At 32.7% G+C, this 17,819-nt stretch overlaps 1 protein-coding gene across 2 annotated transcripts in view; it reads right to left on the reverse strand.

Moving 5' to 3' along the window:
• LOC108750786 overlaps positions 1–17,819 on the reverse strand; it is a 140,670-nt gene that overhangs the window by 11,520 nt on the left and 111,331 nt on the right. For both annotated transcript variants that reach the window (XM_018490522.1, XM_018490521.1), the window contains exon 9: positions 14,941–15,253. In XM_018490522.1, the coding sequence (XP_018346024.1) occupies positions 14,941–15,253 (313 nt within the window). The remainder of the gene's footprint in view (positions 1–14,940; positions 15,254–17,819) is intronic.

A 17,819-nucleotide genomic window follows, 5' to 3' on the forward strand; every position in this document is an offset into this window, starting at 1 on the left:
TATTTGTTTAAATATTTATTAAATGTAAATATATATTTATTTGATACAAAAATCATTAATTTGATTTAACTATTATTTTTCTTTATTAAGTAAATATTTATTTAATGTAAGTTTGTGTTTAAGAGTACTATTCAAAGAAATACGTATTAAGATTTAATAAATTTTTTTCATATGTGATAAACTTCTTTCAAGCCAAGGATTTTAATTTTCTAGAAAATTTTGCAAAATTTCTTGATTTTTTCCTGATTTTCCAGACTATTTTTAATTTCCCTGGCAAGTCCCTGATTTTCCTAATTTTGTGACAATCCTGAGTATAGTAAAAAGCTCGATTATTATTTTGTTACATAATAGGTAACAATAATTATTTCAATTATTTTCTGCCGTCTTTTTATTCATTTATTCAATTATTCTCATTTATTCAAATTATTATCATCTTTTTCCACTGAGAGAAAAATTTTTGGTACTTATGACTATAATTATATGTTATCATAATTATGATTATTACTGCTATAATGTTAGTAATAAGGACTAGAATTTCTTTCTAATGGACATTTTCATTTAAATACATTACTTAAAATAGCGCGAAGCGCCACTATGGTCTGAATGTTAAGATGTTAAACTATTATATATATTTATTTAAATGAATTATTTCAGAATGATAATTGCGTGCCGATATGATTGTCGGACTTTCAACGCAAAGATCGTAGTGGCGCTTCGTATTTTAATGTCTTGTTTCCAATTTTATTTTTATTTAAATGCTGTATTTTCCTTTTATGTAACGCTTATTATATAAGAAGTTAATTAAAGAATAGGATTTTGTATTTTTGTTCTCCAAGCTCGCCTTCTGAATTACTTTAGTTTTCTACGTTAAATTACAGCCAGATGTCACTTCTCATTTCTCTCTGAGAAAAGCCTCAGCTACGAATTCATCGTGAAAGCTGTAAGTTACAGTGAGGAGGTCGGCTGCGCGTTTCCTCTTTCCGCGTCGCGCTAAAATAATCAATTTCTTTGTTTAGAATTTCTATAGACTGGCGTCAGACGCAAACGCCGCGTGTCAAGTGCGTACGTGTGTCTGTGTGTATGCGTGTATGTGTATTACTATATGGAAGACAAAACGTCGGGGAAGAGAGATTCGCGGCGTTGCGCGGATGCAGCTGGTCCGTTAAATTTTATCAGGATACTCGCATTCATGGGTCGCTGACCTCGGCATTGTCCATGCCACCGCGACTTAATATACGGCGACGAAGTATTAAATTTCATACCATACACAATATTTCACAAACACAGTCTCTTAGCGCTTTAGAAGGGGATGAACAATGTGGGCAATAATACAGTATTTTTGTCCGACTGTTAAGTAAATCAATAATCCTGAGGAAAATGAGGAACACTCATTTTGTTACCAAAGAAAATTCGCATGTATAACATTATACATAAAACAATGAAATATGTATATATGTTATTGAAAATTTTAAAAAATTAAGAAACAAGATTAAGGTAAATAGAGGAAAGTCGCTTATACTGACATATGTAGATCTCCTAAAGAGATACCCCTTATTTCTTAGAAACTAATTATTGCACTTTATTAATCTGATTTTGTTTTAGATAATTAAAAAAGTAAAATATAATTTATATTTATAATTTATATATTTATGACTAAAAGTAATCGTGTACTTATATAGAAAAATTCTAAAAAAAACTATCATGTTACATTAGTATTCTACAGTACAGCACAAAATATGCGTATAAATAACAAAAAAAATTTTATATCAAAAAGATTTTAGAAAATTGTATACACATTCACTTGTAAATATTTTATACAGATGCAAGAAAAAGAATAGAAATATGTGGCATCACTACTGTGTCAGTTTTGAGGTTATCCATTTTATCAAACATTCATTTTTACTTATCGTACGAAAAAGTTAATTATTCCAAAATTGCACAGTATTATAAAAACTATATCTGATAAAAGACACTTATTTTTAGTTTATATAATATTTATATTTTTGAAGTTTTGGCTGATGTTTAAAAAATATTGTTTAAAAATACAGTAATGTATCGGTATCAATGATCTTTCTTTCATTATTGCTAATTTCAGACATTTTAGCTTTTAATATCCTCTGTTTCCTCAAAAAGTCTGGCAATTTTACTCAGGATCAGAACGATTCATAACTCTGTTCCCGACGGCTTCTTTGGGATGATAATCGCCAGTCAAGCTCGTTTGTGATGTGCAGAATAGCGATAGAAGTGGTGAGTGGCACAGGGATGGTCACTGAAAGCGTCGACGGGTCGCATTGTTTATAATCGCATCCCTCACCCGTTATATCCATCCCTTTATGCGATATCAGCGAACGGTCGGAAAGATTTTCCGGTTGTGCAATTTATTCGCGTATTATGCGCTCGAGCCGCCGTGCCGCGCCACGCGTGTTCCATTCCCATCTTCTAGGATTATACACGTTAAGAGTAGGTTGTGTAGTGGTTAAGGGCGAATAAGCGCTTAAAACAGGACATGAGCAGTTGCGAGTATAGGGTAGACATACTGGCGCGGTCAATGATTCAAGACAAAGACTTTTAATCCCAAAATAACGTCCGGTTCACAGATAACTATTCTTTATGGAGGTGTGTTCAGAAGATGGTACCTTCTTTGAATGCTATGAGTAAACTGCGTTCGAAAAGACCATCGAGAGATTGAAAGTGCTTTGTAATGACAAAATAATCAAGGAGTTGCAGACAAAGATAAGTGAATATTATTATGGGAAAGTGAGATATTGGATATACTTTCTACGTAAACGTTCAAATAAAAAACGTTCAGATAAAAAACCAAGTATAAATATACAGATCTATTGTTAAATAAAATATCTACGGTTTATACTGGTTGTAAAAGAACAGCGTAAATAAGCATTTCAAGAATAAAATTTCGACCTGCTTTTTCTCTCTGAGATCTTCAAAATATTTATATATCGGAATATGTGCACGGAAGAAACGGTTTTGCTACAATATCTAAAAATTTAGCTGGATACAACAGATCTGAAAATAAATTTGTTAGACTATTAAAATAATTATGTAGAATTATAATTATTAGCGCAATATAATAATTTACGTATCACAAAGTGTTAATGACGATACTGCAAAAATTTTTAATATTTTAACAATAAATTTACCTGTCCTATATATTTATTTTGATGCTCCAAATAAAATTATTTTCAGATCTAGCTCTGTTTCTAAATTTTTAGAAACTTTAGTAAAATCGTTCTGGTAGAAAACATTTTATTAAGGAAAAAAAGATATCCTTCTCTTTCGTTTTCAGTAAAATAAAAATAAAAGAGAGTTCCTTGCAACTATGACAATGTATACAAAAATGTAATTAGGCTCAGGTATTCGGCAACGAGCGCACGTGAGTTTAAGAGTTAAAATTCCAGCGTGCAATTTCTCAACGTCCGAAGGCGGATAAGGGCAGATATGTCAGCTGACTCGACATTCCCGTGAAAATTTTCGGCGATACGTCGTCCGGGAGTCCCGGCCGGGATCGTTTTGAAGGATATTCGGGACGCAGCAGATTCTACGACGAAGAAAGGAGACAGAGGAAGAGAGAAAGAGAGAGGAATGAAGAGAGGCCGGAGCTGCTGGCAGAGAAGACCGCGTAATTTATTGCAAGCAATATTACCGACGACACGCCGAGGGAGCTAGGGAATGGCAAAAGCCCGTGTCTCTCGTCCCAGAAATGTATTTTATAGCAACCGAAGATGGAGACTCTCGCGCAATGGCGACCCTGCTTACTACTCTTTTTTGGGTCGCCATTGGATTTAAATAAGTCGATGCGAACGTCCTGGCTTTTATTCACCGTTTACAGTCTCTCGATCGCATTGCTCGTTACCGGATTTATGCGGTGCTTGCAAATGGAAATTTGCGTTACATGCTGGAGTAGCGATTTTGTTTTTCTGTTCCTCGCAAAACTGGTTAATATTCGCGCACGCTGTAATACATAACAAAATATTAAAATATGAACACTTTCAATAATAACTACATGTATGCATAGTTATTACATAACACTAAAAAGTACTATTAAAATTTGATATTCTGATATAATGAAAAAATGAAGAAAAATTATAACCACGTTTCGTAACATAAACAATATACTCCTATATATTTTGTAGAATAAATAGGGTAACTCCGGTATATACGCCACACCTATCAAAAACTTAAATTATTAAATATTATTACTATGTTTAAAGTAAATAAACTATATCAATAAAAATTTTGTATTATCTACTATTATAAAAAAAATATTGGAAATCCAAAATACATATTTATATTTCGTATTAAAAAATGAACTTTTTTAAATCTTTGTATTTTTGCCGTATATTCCATAGGGGTGGAATATATGGCTACTCATAAATGGAGAAGGGGATATATACGGCTCATGAAAAATTTATAAATAATGTATGTAAATAAATCGTAAAATGACAATTACTTATAAAATGCGTTTATAAAGTTTTATTAAGGAATAAGAATGATAAATATGTATATGAAGTAATAAATAATAATTACAAGTTTCCCACATGTATTACAAGTTGTAATGACATGAGATATATATTTCATGTAATGCGTTTATTGCATTTAGTGCACTGAATTCAATCTGCTCACTTTGTATACTACTTTGGGCATAAATCCCGCCCGCTAAAAATGCCGTATATCTCAAACAGGTGAAACAATACAAGACAACAAACTAAACAAAGAGCAAAGTAATTGTATTTTATTATACAATATGTTTTACTATTCCTCTACACTCATGTATCACGAAATGGTCATCGGATGGATTAACAATAAATTTAAATAAGTCAACTCTGCCGAAATGATTCCGGATAATGGGAAGATGATAGTGTGCTTTTAATTTCACGGTGTATTATTTACTGTGTATTATAGTCTTTTTATTTCGTATTTTTACGACAAGAATCACTTAAAGGCGCTCAACTATCAGTAATTTCTTTCATGTAATTTTACTCGATTCGTTTCATTTCGAAATTAAACAGCGACGATCGGTAAATATGGCAGGATAATCGCCGAAAAGTAAAAGATATATTAATAATTTGTCGTTATTACATCAAACGACTCGAATAAAAAAATAACCAAAATTAAATTTTATTAAATTTTATTGTAAATTCTTAATTTTTATAACTTTGGCTTGGATTTCATTCATTAAAATAATACATAAACATGATATTTTCTTTGTATAACGCAAAAAGAAAAAAAGATTCGTTTTACTCCGAAATTGAAGGATGAAACAGATTATCAGTTTATTTTTTTAGATTAATTTTTTATTAGGTTAATTTAGTAAACCACATTATAAAAGTTATTACACTATATATAAGTTTCGATATACTTTTTCATTACAAAAATCGTAATTTTTTAGAATTTTGTATGAGAGACAACATTTCTTCATGCACTCATAATCTGATTCGCCCTGTTATTCAATTTATCTCGGTTTACCTCACGTTAAAGAATAACAATAAAATTTATTAACAGATTTTTAAAATTCAAACAGTAAATTTATAACTAGGGCAGGTGAGAGTAAATAACTGCATGATAATTAGTGCGCTATAATTAAAAAGTGTAAAGTAATTATACAATTTAGTAATTATACACTACATATGTGATACAATAGTTCAAATATTGAGTCATATATTATATATATAGTGAAATTGTAAATATACTTTATATTTTATAATTATAGCGTACTAATTACCGCACAGTTTACTCTCACTTGCCCTTAGTTATTGTGTAAATTTTGAGTTTGAATTTTCCATCAAATATTACGTCATATGTGTAGTGAAATTGTAAGTATACTTTATATTTTATAATTATGACGCACTGATTACCGCAGTTATTTACTTTCACTTGTCCTTAGTTATAAATTTATTGCTATGCTAGTAATTTTACTGCGATTTTCAAGCGTGTCAGAGATACTGAGAGACACTGGTTCATCTCGCAGCCGTAATCCTGTACAGTAAATTGAATGGAGTCGAAGTGCCGCACGAGAATCGCAGAGAAAATCGGAAATCGATGATACTTATACTACGTTGCAGTAATGCCAGTTCGATGCGTAATCTATAGGGAGGACTTTTCATAAAGAAAACCCACTAATGCCGCATTTTCAACGTTTCGCTCCTTGCTGCACGCTGAATATTGCGGTGATAAAAGAAAGTGTCGTCAATAATCTTCTTCCGTTTTCTATAACGTTTTCATTGAAAAAATGTTTCCTGAAAATCGCTCTTCACGGCGAAATATCTCAGCAACTCCGAAATTTAGATGTGTGTCTGTAAAATTATTTTCTTCCACGTTATTTACCCCTTTCAACACATCATCGAAATTGGATTAAGAGATATTTCATAAATGTTCTTTCAAAATCAATTTCTGACATAAATAATTTTTCAACTTATGGTTTGCGAGGACTGTATCCAGCATCGATTCGACTTATATCGTTCTGTATCCGCCCACATGTCAAGTAAATAAGAAAATATGATACATGGTTTACACGCGAGCAAGGACGTTTTTAGAAATGGATACGCTGTTCGTCGTTTTGAATCGCTAAATCCCATTTGCCGTTTCGGCACTCCATTCATCGTCGCGCTTTACCATCTCGTCCGAATGTCATTCGTCGAATGTTTTCACATCCATTTCCATTTCAATCTCTTCGCTCTCGCTTTTACCTTAGCTGAGAATTTATGTTTTTCATTAGTAAGGCGCATTTTTTAAAATTTAGCTTCCAATAACCCTTCTTTGACTCGTTTCAGCATTCAATTATGCGATAATTAACACATTAATTAATGTACGTGCCATATAAAATAGTAGCACGTTTCGAGAGAATTTTATTGAAAAGATAAATTTTGAGGAAGGACAGAAAAATAATAACCGAGAGCACAAAAGTCAAATGTATATTGAATAAAATAAACTATTTGTTGACAATAAACAGTAATTATTAGCGATAATTAAACATTAAAACAATTAAAACTCGCTTTATCCTCGCGTCAATTTTGCAAAATTTAATTTTATTTTTTCGAAGCTTTCAATATGAATACAAATGTACCTTATTATCATTATTATATAACAATTATACTCTTTTATATTTACGTTCTCACTTAGATTTATATTTGTACAAAATTTATATATTTCGAGTTGATATTTTTTATATTTATATTTTTTTATATTTTTTTTCTGGATAGGAATTGTAACAGCTTTGGCTTTTCAATAAAATTTTTTATCTTTTGCATATTTGTATTTCTTCTTTTCTTTCTTTCTTTTTATTTAAATCTCGTGTAGGCTGAAAATTATTATTATTAAATAATATTAAACAAAGAAATTCTTAAAATCGTAAATGTGAATACACGACAAGTAGAGAATAAATATCCCTACTTGTTGTGCATTATTATTAAATTAAATTTTTAGGATGTCGAAAGCGCGAATGTTTTCGTATTATTTTTTTGTCGATTCGATTATCGATCATTTTCTACCAAGATTTCATGATCCTTGGACAGTATCTAATAAAAAGAGAGTAAACCAAGCGTATCTGCAAATAAATTCAAGGGAAAAGAGTAAAATCCTATTTGACGAGAGATAGAAAAAGAGCGTAAGATAAGCTGGGACGGTTAAAAATCGGAGGAAAAAAGCTAAATAAAAGCGAATCGATTCTGGTTTACGATAATCACGCGTCAGCTACTCTTCTCTTCTGTTTTTACATCATTCGCAATTTTTACGCACGTAAAAAATAAAAACGCTTGTCCGTAGAATACGTACGCGCGCACGATCGATCGAGACCAAAACCCAACGGACGAGTCTTGCATTTGCGAGAAGCAACGAACGCACGTTACTTTTCTTCTCTTCCTTCTATTCTACAGAATTTATCGCCTCGATTTCTCTCTGTTTTCTCTTTTAATATTTTTCTTCTTTTTCATTGATAATTTCGCATCTCACGCTATTAAATGGTAAATTATTGTATGAATTATTATGAAACCTAGTAACGTCGAGCTTCTTGTTAAGCTTTCGGGAGCATTGTAAATCTTAACAACTCGAAAGAATTGAAAAGACGCGTTTAAAGTTTGAAGAAGTCTAAAAGCATTTTGTAAGAGATACAATGAGAAAAATGTGTTTACGTATTGAAGAATGTAAGAGATACAGAACTCTTTTGCAGAGTACATTTTAGTAAGTCGCTTATTGTAAGAATTACGTTATTGTAAGAATTCACAATATGGAGCGTACATATATATTAATCCTACATTTAATAATAATTACTTTATTGTCTTATTTCGTAAGACTCCGTCTTTCATATATTTCATTCAATTTAGTTTAATTTAATTTCATTTATTGCTTACAAACAAATTTTATACTCGAAAATTACAATAAGATAATATGAATACGCAAATAGTGAGGCGTTTGTATGTTGTTGAATTATCTTTTGTATGAAATAAAAAATTACATTATACATGTAAAGATCTTGATTTTTTTGCCATAGCTATTAATTCCTTCTTATCTTTTTTTCATCACAATGTAATTTTAAGTTTGCTTCCTCTGGTTTTTCCAAGTTTTAGATTAAACATAACGGTCAGTCGCAGACAAGCAGGAAAAAGATATGACAAAAAGTGCGCGACACGTTTTCTTGTTAAAGTTTCCGCTCCATCTGGTAAGAAACGGAGGCAGAAATCGGGTCGGTGCGAACAAAGTAGCAAACTAATGAAGTGCTATGAACAATACGAACAATACGTTTATGACAGAAAATGAAATGGCGCACTTGAATAACGTCTAATTCTGGAGGCGATGCGACCCGCGGAGTAAGAACCGGCGAATTTAATTACGAGACGAAGTGTGAGGCGTCAGCGATTATTAAAATCTGACATTATCTCGCGCTGCACATAAAACAGTTGCGTGTAATAATTAGATCGCGAGCGTGAGCTGCAATGAGTAATACGACCGATATATTATAACAGGAAGTGCATGCAACGCTGCATTTGAATAGCTGTATGTCGCAACTTTAAACTCTCGACACCGTAACTTCTCGTTATCTCTCACAAACGTAGAGACTTTTATTTTCAGTATCAATAATAAATATTTCAACAATTAAATCTCTCATTAATATTTCGAGAAGAAAAAAAGTTTATTTAAATTTTCGTAAATATAATTTTAATATTTAATTCAAGCACAACTAGTTCACAAAATCTCTTTATTTTTACCAATAAAAAGTTAAAAAATTATTAATAATTTAAACATTTAGTTGAAAAAAATTGCTTTAGTTGAAAAAAAACAAAAAAATTCTTTATCAAAATACAGTGGAACACTTAAAGTACTTATTTCAAAGAGATGCAAAGCTATGATTAACTGACAATTTTGAAAATCCTATATCAACAGAGATCATTTTCGCGATGATCGCGTTATCAAATGCGGATGAACGAAAAAAATCACGGGCATCGACGGAATAATAAGCTATCACAAAGAGGAAGGCTTGAAAGAATCCCGCGAGAGAATTGTATTCTACGCTTGGATTTGAATAATATCTTCGCATAGCAGGCGGTGTTCATATCTCGCGCCTTCCCTCGATGAAAATCTTCAGAATAAATCTTGCATATATTATATATTATCAATATGAGCTAGTTAATTCTTTTCTCGCTATTACGATGTATAGTTATTCTTACCATTATATTAATAATTATATTAATAAAAAAATTTCGCGCCCTTAACACAAAGCAATTTTTTTATTCCAATAAAAAATGATTAATATTTCATATTTAATATCACGATAAAGAGAATTTGTAATAGAAATTTGTTTCATAAGAAGAAATATTTCTGAAATATTAATCTCTCTTCCTCTCAAATTAAAATTAAAATATCAGTAAATAAAATATACGAAACATAAAATTGTTTAAATAAAATGGAAAGAACGTCGGGATCAAAATTCACGAAAAGTAGGTGAAGCTTATAAACTGTACATTTGTCTGAAACCGTAAGCTGCAGAAACGGATGCGCAAATGCCTTTTCAAGTCCCATAGTGAAAAACACGCTTTTAAAGATCCGCCCTCGCGAACAGACCGCGGAATGGCGTCACCGTTAATAAACGAGCAAAGACAATGGGGTCCAGGTCGCGTAAGAGCAAAATAAATTGAAGGTATCTCCAGTGCCGCCCCGTTTCCGTCTGGCGGGTTGAGTTTCCTGGGCTGACTGTTCCGTAATTAGTGAGCGTCTAAACAATACTCGAGCCATCCCGGAGGCCACCCTTCGCGCGCGCGCCCACCGCCGCCACCCTTATTCCACGCTTCTCTTAACGCGAACCGGAATCGCCGATAATTAATTATCCACTCGCGGAGTGTGCGACTGTTGGGATTATTCGCGGCTGCGTCCTTCTTCTTTCACCCTTCTTCGTTCCACCGTTCCTTCGATCCTAATTTCAAGTCGTTTATAAGCAAGATCGTCTTTGTCTCGCTACTTGTATCTTGATGAGATAATGGCTCGTCGCCAAGCAATTCTAGAGGAAACGCGATGAAAAGGACAAATACGAGCAGTGACTAAAAAGGCTATCGTATGTAATATAGGGCGCAAAATTGGCTCGTATTCGTTCTACCATATTATCGCCAGAAATGAGAGAGAGAAAGGACCATGATAATAAATTGTTTAATAAAAATCAATTACTTTCTTCTAATATAAATTATAATCCAGAGAAATTCTATGTTTTTGATGTTGTATAAGATTTTAAGAAAATTTCCATAGTTCTGTATAACGTTATGTTCATAAGATACGCCCTTAATACAAAGCGCTTTTTTATCTCGATAAAAAATGATTAATATTTCATATTTAATATCATGATAAAGAGGATCGTAACGGGAATTTGTTTCATAAACCGTTGCACGCATTTGGTATATACAGCGAAATATACTTTAAGTTAAAATTGAAAACGGGTTTCCAGCATCTTTAGCCGCTCTATAAGGTATGTACACTTCAAAATTTTCCCATTATGAATGTGATTAAATGTCGAGCGATTAAACGCACGAAGTTGTTGCGTCGCATGAGGGATGGAAACGCGCTCGTTAGCATGTATTTTGAAAGTCTTTAATTGCGACCAGGAACTCGCCGGGCTTGTAAACAATATTTGCCAGGTAAATAAATAGCGATAAATATGCGCTGTCTTACGAGGTCTTACGCGATAAATGTTGTTACTTAGAGTACCTCAAGTTTTTAATCCCGAGGAAGAAATATGTTTTCTCTCGAATTATTTAAGCATGCAATCTTAAATATAATCTCGATTTACAGAATAAAGAAAGAATTTTTTGAAAGAGGATTCTTGCGTTTATTTATATCGTGGTTTTTTTTCTAAAAATATATATTGTGTATTAAGTTATGAAATATTAAATTAATATTTATTAATATTTATTAATGTAACTAAGAGGCAGCTTGTGTTAGCTACAGCTCAGAATTTCTCACGTGCGATAGTCATCTGAGAGTAACTCACAAAGTTCTTCGGGGTTTCGTGGTCATGACATGCTCCGCTACTTTGATCTTTCATGACAGTGAAGTTTAAAAAAGTTAGTTTACTACGTTAAAAGCTACAAAAATGTTTTACCCGGGCAATTTCCGGGTTCGAAAGAGCAGACAGATCAGACACTCGACGGAAAACCGCAGAGTTCCTGTCGATTCTCTTTTGCTGCGAGATACGAAGTTACTATTGGCAGACCAAAGGCCACCTTTATTGATTTCTTTCGTCGATTTCTCGTAGCGTTCGATAACTTTTTCGAAAGCTCGAGGGTACACTCCGAGAGTGTAGCCTTGCAGATTCCAAACGCATACCACGGATCCGACTTCTCCCTCCCTGTACATTCTGAAGCGTGCTATCTTTTTCTTTCTTCCTCCCTCCCCCCCCCTCTCTCTATCTGTTTCTATTTATCTATCTATCTATCTATCTATCTATCTATTTCTCTTTCTTTCGCTTCTCTTTTCATTTACCCAGCTCTTCCCGACGTCTCAAAGCTTAACAAAATGGAAACAATATTGACTCGTGAATCTAACTAGAGAACTTCGTATCTCGAAACGATATTGCAGTGCAATGAGAACGATTCCTGTTACATCCCTTTATAGATTCCGCGAGATACTTGGTCGCAATTACAACGGAAAGCAATTCGTCTTTTACAAAGTTTGGACATGTAGGTACTTTGATCAAAAGCATCTTTAGGAGATCGCAATAAATTAAACGAATTATATATTCTGTAAATATTGTTTATAAACTAAAAGACGCACGAATTCAATTTGTCTATTTGAATATAATATAAGTGTGTGATTGCTGCTAAAATATTTTAAAAAGACTTGTTTTTAGAATAATTATATAATATTATTAGCAAACATCACCACACGCAAATATTTCTCTCATATTTTTTGTCGATTATATTAAAATTAAAGACATCCAACAATCTTAATATGAACACGGGGAAAAATAGTTGAGTAATTTTTACCTAATAAAACTAATAAAAGTATTCTGACTATTTTTGCCGAACTTATGACAAATTCTACTTACTAAAAATATCGGAGGTATAAAGCAAAAAATACATCATAATTATAGTAAATCTATTCAAATAATTATTACCTTACTTTAAAATTAATCATTCTATTTTCGAGACTATAAGCATAAACAAGTTCCAAAATTTACTTTATGAAATGTAAAAAGTATTTTATAATTTGACTATACGACGATTGCTCATTTATCAGAAAAGTAAATTTAACACAAGTGAGTGTCTATCCTTATATGGACTTAATTTCATTTTACTAAAATTCTAGGGCATTAATTTACATTTTTCTCCGTGAAGTAATTCGCGTTATACAACGATTGTTAAACTTTAGAGATTGTTTCTCATGAAATTTACATGAATTCGTTCTAGAATATTGCGAACGCGATGGTTGAGCATCACGTTGCTACGACATCGACGTTTCACGTTCATGTTAAACTGATGTTATTTAATGCCGTTCTTCGCTTGAACCCGGTAAATATTAATTATTATCGTTACTACGAAGCCGAAAGCACGAGTATATGCCGCTCATAAGAGCGTTTATCGAACGCGAAGATTGCGACGTCGGATGTACTCGGGTCAGAACATTGCGCGATCTCTTAATTTTCATCGTCGACGATTATCGGTTAATGGTTTGAGAATATCGCCACTTATGTTATCGCTAGTAAGATGGAGAACACTCGATACGAACCGAATGATATCAACATACGACGAAATATATATATTATAGATAATTTAAATGCAATTTTGCATCACGCGGCGAAATGGCTGATGAATACAATGAGCGAATACTGCAATTAATAAATACTAATTATGGTCGCTTTGACACTAATCTCGATAATTCACTGTCGGTGTCGACTGAAATAATAATGTCTTAGAACTATATTCTTCGAAATAAATGTTCTATTAAGAAAAAATTTACAAAATTTTATATATCTAATCTAGTACATATTACTTTTAATAGTACTAATAATTAAATATTTATTTACTGTAAATATTTACTCAATAAAAAAACCGATGGCTAAATTAATGTTTCTTGTACCAAGTAATTACACTTATATTTAGTAAACACTTATTGTTAGTACATCAAACAAATATTTATTAAAATTAAGTAAATTTTTTTCAGAGTACTAAAAGATTTTTCATGTTATGTATATTTAAATTTTGTATGTGTTTTTTTTTTAGATCTATAAATCTTAGGTCTATAGATTTTATATACAAATATTTTGCAGTTAAATTTTGCATTTTTCTTTGAATATTTCTTTACCTGAGCATGCCGTCGATCTTTTCAGAAAAGATGCTCAATTAGCGACTTCTTGTACCTACCAATCTATGTATAGGATTCCGAGAACGAAAGTCTTGAATAGCACGAACGGGAATTTTTCCGACATTGTTATCGAGATTATTAGTTGGATGTTCGGTTCTTTCTCCGTTCTCAGTCGTGCTATTGTGAGTTTCCGCGGTTGCGGAGGCGGAACAGTACCGTCTCGCACTTTTCCGTATTGCACGCCTGCACGGAAGAGCAAATAATTTCCGCTTCTTCTAATTTATCCTTATCTTGCCACCCGCGGTCTCACCTTTGCAGGCTCTGCTCTCCCTCGCACGCGAAAATACGAAAATAAATGACGTTAGACGACGGAGTTAGGCTTCTCGTCGCCTACGTGATGTTTATTCGTGGGATGTAATAATAACAAATTTTACATGGAAATTACTCTTTGGAATGCAAAGTGCAGGAAGTTTAATTGTTAAGAAATGAATTTTCCTATTTATTACAACAATACTGAAAAAACTCTTATCTAATTAAAAAATTGTTATTCTTTGATTTAAATATGTCTACGTAAATTAAACGTAAAAAATATAATTACTAAATTTTTATTATATGTTTTTAATTTTATCAATGTATCTCAATTTTATAAAATTAACTCGATGATTTTAGAATAGAAGAATTGGAAAAATAATTGATCACTTCATGAGGACCATTGCCAAAAACACACCGTAATCTCTCTAAATCTTAATTGTTATTTTCTTTATAATTAGCATTTATTGAAGGTGGCTAAAAAGTTAGCTGAAACGTACGTTATCATATTTTTAATATATTTTCGATTCAGATAAAGTGCTTTTTATAATTGATTAATCGCACAGGACTTACAAACCTAATTTTTATTAGCCTATTTTATTTCTTAGATATATTTAGAATTTCTTTTCCTAGGAATTTATTTATCATTGTTAATATTTACCATTTGAAGATTCCAAAAGTAAGTTTAAACAACGCAAAATTTAAGTCTCTTGCCGCTTTATAAGAGTTTAACAAATTTATTTTACCATCTTTTTTCTTTACTTATTTTCTTTCACGATGTTCGTGACGAATTAAGGTGTAACAAGCCACATGAATAATGAAACAAGCGCTTACCTCTATCCGGAAAGTCCAGCCCTCCAGACTGAGCAGCTTAAGGGTCGTGTTCCTTGCTAGAGCGTGACATAACAGCCTTGAAGGATGATCATCTAGGGCCAGTCGGGGACTAGACAAGTCTAGTAATTGTAAACAGGGTGCTTCTGTCAAAGCCAATACCAGGGGCATTACGTCGGCTGGTCTCGATGCTCCAGCGGCCCTCAAAGCATCCAAATTGCGGGCCTTTCTTACGGTCTCGCCTAAACAGCCGGCATCTAAACCGCCCAGAAGACATTTGGACACGTTCAGAGATCTCAGTTTGCAGTTGGGTTCTCTGAAGCACAAAGCGCAATGTTGTCGATCAGTTGGATTGTATCGTGAACGAGAAAATGAGAAAAACTTTCTTCTCAATATTTTCCAGCATAGCGTATATCGCAGAGAAAAGTTTCGACGCATATAGAAAAATGAACTAAAACTTTAATAATTTAAAGTTTAAAACTTTATAATAAATATTTATGATATATATAAATTATAAAAATATTAACTGTCTATATATACATATTTATTCTAAACTCTCGGTGTTGCTTTCTCATTTTATTGTAATATAATTTTAAAACAAGATAAAATATAAGAATTTTTTATAACCAAAATTTTTGAACAAAAAAAATTTAAAAATAAATAAATTTAATATGTCTACTCTTCTTTTGTATAATTTTTGTTATAATAGTTTATTTAATTTTTTGTTGTTGCTCGTGAAGATATACTTATGATATTTCATACCAAACAGTTTGAAGTTTGATTTAATACGAGAAATGAGAACTTATCAAATTAAATGAGAGAGAAGAAAGATTTAATTGAATCATCTGATGAGACAGCAATCATTTAAAACTGATGGTAGGTCTGTCGAATCGGATCTAACAGGATTTTGCCTTTAAGTAAAAGCGAGAGATGTAAAAATATCTGACGGCAATTTCTGTCTCGGTTCTCATCATCGTTTATCAATCTTATAACAAAGAACACGACCATTCTCATAACAATGACAAGAAACTTTGAATGAAATGCGATTCGGAATGAGAACGGAATCACGAAAAAGTAGTCTTTTCTTTTTGTGGACAAAACTTTCGGAATAACTTGGAACAGATTTTTCATCCTGACATTAATCTTTCTTAAAGGGGTAGTTCAAGAAAACAACGATACATCAAAGATAAGATTGCGAAAGCCTAAATTTTCAGAATTAAATATTTTTGTCAAATTAAAATTGTGATTAATGGTTCTATTTATTAAAGAATAATTGAAGTCTGATCTTATTTAGTTTATTTATCTTCATCTTAATTTTATCGAGTCATTTAATTTTAAGTTAAACTACTTAATTAGTTTCTTAATTAAATTTCTCATTAAAATACAGCTTTATTGAAGTTGAGAGGAAAGTCTTCACGCACAGTCTGTGCAAGTACATCACAATATCAATCCTCTCTCTAAATTCGGTAATATATTTTCAAAAACCTTCTCCCCTCATTTAGATATATAATTTCTTAAAAAATAAAATATACTTGCTCTAAATTATTCATACGATTTTTTAAGTTTTCCTCAGAGATATACATATATTTCGTTTTATTAACTTTCCGTCGACCATGTGAAATTTTACATTTTCCATCAGCAATTTTTGAACTTTAGTGCAAATTTTTAATATTATTCCAGATTGCATATAAGAATCTGACAAAATTCCTGTGTACTCGTGAAAGCTTTAACAACAAGTTTTACTTTATAGAAGTCGAATGGTACTTTACTTATTTTTATAGATTAAAATTGATTTACTAGAATCAAAATATCGATTGTGTTTTATTGATCGGCAGAGTGTTAATAATAATAATTTTTCCAACGATATAATTTATTTATATTATTCACACAAACTTTTCGCACAAAAAATTGCGATATAATTACCTGACCTTCTTTCGATGATTTTCATTTAAGATTAATTTAACGAAACACTTTACGTGATTTCTCCGCACACGCGACTTTCCCAAACCCTCCGTGCAATCTCACGGCGGTAGATCGATCAACGTCACGACAACGAAACATAATGAACAAACACGCAGCAGCAGTGTAATGCACATCGGTGCAAGACGGAGCGGCGAGCCGAATTATAGGACGAATAATCGAATCGCGGCGGTAGCCGACACCGTGAGGATTTACGTGCGCGTACGTGCGTTTAATGGGAGCAATTTAAGACGGACGATTCGAAATACGGGCCAACAGCAGCAACAGTAGCAGTAGTAACAGTAGCAGCCGGCCGGCGGGCTGTATCGCGTCTGGATTTAATGGTATCTACTTCGGTCCATATTTACTGACTGTCTGACTGCTATTGCCACCGCGATACGTACGTACGTTTCGCGATACGTCTGTTACCGTCGCTGCTACGTACGTACGTACGTCTAATGGCGTTGCCTTTAACAGTATCGCAACGGGCGCGGTAAATTCACTCGAGAGCCGCCGCACCACTCGATGCAGTATCTTTCTCTCCTCGTATATATACAGGGAGAGAACAAAAATACTGCACCCTCCACGGGGTGAGAATGTACGCGCGCACTCGCGTTGAATTTCTAACAAAAATAAACGTTTCCGCCAGAAGAGAAACGGGGAACGCGCGCGGTGAATATTCGGCCAGTGCCAGGTTCGCGTAATAAAGCTACGGATTTTGCGAGCGAGGATACCGAAATTTCTTGGCGTTTTATGCGGTTTTGACTTAACTGCTTACCGTGGAAACGATCCTTGGCCCATCGTTTTTTTTTTTACAATTAAATCATCTTATAAAGTATCACTATATGTCCTTTTAAGTCGCGAACATTAACTAGATTTAGTTGAAATTTAATTATTTTGTCTTTTTTTTTTTTTTTTTTTTT

This window comes from Trachymyrmex septentrionalis, unplaced genomic scaffold (assembly GCF_001594115.1).
Source record: "Trachymyrmex septentrionalis isolate Tsep2-gDNA-1 unplaced genomic scaffold, Tsep1.0 scaffold37, whole genome shotgun sequence".
Lineage (NCBI taxonomy): Eukaryota > Metazoa > Arthropoda > Insecta > Hymenoptera > Formicidae > Trachymyrmex > Trachymyrmex septentrionalis.